Source organism: Panicum hallii, chromosome 8 (genome assembly GCF_002211085.1).
Source record: "Panicum hallii strain FIL2 chromosome 8, PHallii_v3.1, whole genome shotgun sequence".
NCBI lineage: Eukaryota > Viridiplantae > Streptophyta > Magnoliopsida > Poales > Poaceae > Panicum > Panicum hallii.
This window is the reverse complement of record NC_038049.1, coordinates 40,507,852-40,511,817: the sequence shown is the minus strand read 5'-3', so window position 1 is coordinate 40,511,817 and position 3,966 is coordinate 40,507,852. Positions and strand designations below refer to the sequence as shown.

Below are 3,966 nucleotides of genomic sequence, written 5' to 3'. Positions count from 1 at the left end.
TGCCACGCGCATTTACTCGCCCGGGCCGGTCGAACTGAACCCGCCTGGGCTGGGCGGGCGCTGCCCCAACCCCCCTCCCCTCTGCCACCACCACCGTCTTAATGGTCGCTCCGGTGGTTGCACCCACCCAAACCCTTCGCCCGGCCGGCTCACCGTGCCCGCCTGGTCTTCCCTTCCCCCATCATCCCCGGCGACCCCTATATATACGCGCCCAACCTCCCCGCCCCACCTTCCAAGCCCACACGCCCCCTCCCCTCCCTCCGTCCTCGACTCCGACTCCTCTCTCCACCCCACAGCAGCTCATCTAGCTAGCCCTGTCCTTCTCCACCTCGCCGCGCTAGGCCGGGCACCATGAGCGGCGCCGTCCAGCAGCAAGCGGAGCCCGCCGGCGCCGCCGGGAGCCCGACAGTCATCCGCAACGCCCGGCACCGCCCGAGCACGCTCAAGCTGTGCTACCACCTGGCCGTCTCCAACTCCCTCTACCTCCTGCTCGCGCCTTTCGCCGCCGCCCTGGCCCACCGCCTCTCCCGCCACCCGCTCCCCGACCTCGCGGCCGCCGCCCGCTCCGCCCTCACCGCGAACCCGCCCCTCGCCGTCGCGCTTCTCGGCCTCGCCGCCGTCCTCGCGACCGTCTACCTCGCGCGCCGCCCGCGCGCGGTCTACCTCCTCGACTTCGCGTGCTACAAGCCGGGGCCCGAGCACGTGGTGACCCGGGAGACGTTCATGCGGCAGTCGGCGGCGGCGGGGGTGTTCACGGACGAGAACCTGGCGTTCCAGCGCAAGATCCTGGAGCGGTCGGGGCTCGGGCAGGGGACCTACTTCCCCCGGGCGGTGCTCAACTCGCCGCCCAACCCGTGCATGGCGGAGGCCCGCGCCGAGGCGGAGGCCGTCATGTTCGGGGCCATCGACCAGGTGCTCGCCAAGACGGGCGTCCGGGCGCGTGACATCGGGGTGGTGGTCGTCAACTGCAGCCTCTTCAACCCGACGCCGTCGCTCTCCGCCATGATCGTCAACCACTACAAGCTCCGCGGGAACGTCGCCAGCTACAACCTCGGTGGCATGGGCTGCAGCGCCGGGCTCATCTCCATCGACCTCGCCAAGCAGCTGCTCCAGGTAACCAACCCAGATCCGTCATCGTTAGCGATTGGTTAGGATTTTATCTTTTGCTTCTTGGCATCCGCGATCGAGAGTTCTCGAGAGGTGACGAGGTGAGTGTGCGTGTTCTGGTGGGTTTGTTCAGCGACCGTCGCTGGAGGTAGGTGCTGGTTGGGGGTTTGAAACTCGATCGATCGCCACCGGTGATCCCGGAACGGACGGTGGAGATCGAGTGCACGGATGAGGCAGGGTGCTTTCGACTTGCGTTGACTCTGCATGCGGTTGCACGGGTGCACGATCCATGTCAGTCGTGTCGCTCGTGCAGTGGTTGAAAGGTTGGTGGTACGAAAACCGGGTCCATGGAGCTGTGACGAGCTTTGACTGATGACCCCTGGGATTCATTTAGTTGGCATCAATCATTCTTGCTTTATGCGTGTTGGGCTGATGACTGCATCAACTTGGAGTACTACGACTAGCATGGCTTGTTTAATTGTGGATTACTAGTTATCGCTATCATCTCTTTTCCTGAAAAAAAGGAAAGCGATGGTGAATAATGTGTAGCAAATTCATGAGATTTGTTTTGTGTCAAATCAAGCTGCCTGATATCATTGTTAAGCAAATTTTAGATGTGTATGAAAGTACATACTGTAGCAAAATTCGGGAAAGTTTGAAAGTTTAGTAAAGCATTTCAGTTTGGCGAACTGAAAAATACTATACAAGCTCGCTAAATTCCACAAAATTTTGGCGACTTTGTCTTCAAAACTAAAAAAAAATGTATATGTTTATTTGGTCCTAATGAAGTACAAGTAGTCAAGTACTAGCCATTAGTAGGACTGTAGGACCAAGAAACCATCTTTTTTTTTGGCGACAAAATCTGCCGGTTTCAGCAGGTTGCCAAAATCAGTAGCTCCAGATCACACCCTAACTGGTCCTGGCAGCAGGAAGCGTCTAGAGAGGCCGTCGACGTGTGCGATCAGATGGGTCCAGGCCAGCTGATGGCCAATCACCAGCTAGCTGAACCAACACTGCTTCTTCTTCGTCGTCGTCCTTGCTCTTCTCTCTCTCTCTCTGTCTCTCGTAACGTTAGTAATGGCGACCGGCCGGTGGGTGGCTCGTCCACATCAACGCAGTTCAAGGTCGCCAGCCAGCCGCTGGCCTGCTGCACGTATCGCCTGCCTTGCTTGCAACCACAGGGTGGTGGTCTCCGCATGGGCGTGCAGCAGGGTCCCTGCGGCTAGTCATCAGCCATTGATGACGAGGACAGCTAGCTGACGGAAAGCTCGCGGAGTGAATGCCCTGCCACGCCCACCCGCGCGTCGTCGCCATAAATTCCGGTGGTTGGGGCGATCGCCGGCGGACGCACGGGGGGTTGACGACGACGACGACCACTACTTATCTGATCTTCATCATCATCAATCTGACCGGTCGACCATATGGCTGCTGCAGGTGCACCGTAACACGTACGCGCTGGTGGTGAGCATGGAGAACATCACGCTCAACTGGTACTGGGGCAACAACCGGTCGATGCTCATGTCCAACTGCCTCTTCCGGATGGGCGGCGCGGCGGTGCTCCTGACGAACCGCGGCGGCGCTGCCCGTCGCCGCGCCAAGTACCAGCTGGTGCACACGGTGCGGACGCACCAGGGCGCCGACGACCGCGCCTACCGCTGCGTGTTCCAGGAGGAGGACGCGTCCGGGCGCGTCGGCGTGGCGCTGTCCAAGGACCTGATGGCCGTCGCCGGCGAGGCGCTCAAGACCAACATCACCACGCTCGGCCCGCTGGTCCTCCCGATGTCGGAGCAGATCCTCTTCCTGGCGTCCCTGGTCGGGCGCCGCGTGTTCGGGCTCCGCTCGCTCCGGCCCTACCTCCCGGACTTCAAGCTGGCGTTCGAGCACTTCTGCATCCACGCCGGGGGGCGCGCGGTGCTGGACACCATCGAGGGGAGCCTGGGGCTGAGCGCCTGGCACATGGAGCCGTCGCGGATGACGCTGTACCGGTGGGGGAACACCTCCAGCAGCTCGCTGTGGTACGAGCTCGCGTACACGGAGGCGCAGGGGCGGGTGCGGCGGGGCCACCGCGCGTGGCAGATCGCGTTCGGGTCCGGGTTCAAGTGCAACAGCGCCGTGTGGCGGGCGCTGCGGGACGTCGACCCCGCGGAGGAGGTGGGGAACCCCTGGGTGGAGGAGATCCACAGGTTCCCCGTCGAGGTGCCCAAGGTCGAGAGCGTCGTCGCGGCGCCGGCGTCGTGAGGCTTTTGTTTGAACTGTGTGGAGAAATGGAGCGCGCGTCGAGTCATAAAGTGTGTGTTGGTCGAGTGAAGGTGTTGTTAAAGTGTGATGTAAACGTACAGGAAGTTTGGTGGTTGGTTTGAGATGTAGCTGACCTAATGTTGATTCTTTGGGCCGGGTTCATGTGGCATTTGGGGAATAAGGCCGGGCGGACTGCAAAATTGTACAAACCCAGAACTGATTATGATGTCGTAAGCATTGGCCGGACGTTGGGCCGTATTCGATACTCCAAAGTATATGGATCAGCCCAACTGTGGGAGCTAGCCCATTGGGTGGTGCCGAATTTTCCATTTTCATTGAGCAGCCCAACTTGGCCCAACAAGCACCTTGGGCTACAAAACCATTTTATCTATTTTTTCAACAACACCGAGGAATGAACTTGGCAGTCTCCAACTCTCTCGATCCTCCCGCTCGCAATCCGCAGCTGCGCGGCACGTGACGGCGCTGCAGGCTTCCGAGGTCGTCGCCGTCGAGGCCCCGTTGATCTTGACCGGCGGGGTCCGCGCACGGTCGGTCACGGAAGTGCTACGCGAGGCACGAGCATGCATGCGCGCGCTTGGCGTGCACGCCGCAAAGGGAAGA

The 3,966-nt window shown here is 60.8% G+C and overlaps 1 protein-coding gene across 1 annotated transcript; it reads left to right on the top strand.

Annotated features, from left to right (window-relative positions):
• The first annotated feature begins 217 nt into the window (after positions 1-217).
• On the top strand, positions 218-3,610 carry LOC112902799 (3-ketoacyl-CoA synthase 20-like). Its single transcript, XM_025971979.1, has 2 exons — positions 218-1,113; positions 2,542-3,610. Exons 1-2 carry the CDS (start codon positions 352-354, stop codon positions 3,343-3,345), a joined length of 1,566 nt encoding a protein of 521 aa, XP_025827764.1. The 5' UTR covers positions 218-351; the 3' UTR covers positions 3,346-3,610.
• Positions 3,611-3,966: the final 356 nt, after the last annotated feature.

Coding starts and splice junctions, on each gene's coding strand:
- LOC112902799 (XM_025971979.1), top strand. CDS start 352: ATGAGCGGCGCCGTCCAGCAGCAAGCGGAGCCCGCCGGCGCCGCCGGG. Junction 1,114..2,541: donor TCGCCAAGCAGCTGCTCCAG/GTAACCAACCCA, acceptor TGGCTGCTGCAG/GTGCACCGTAACACGTACGC.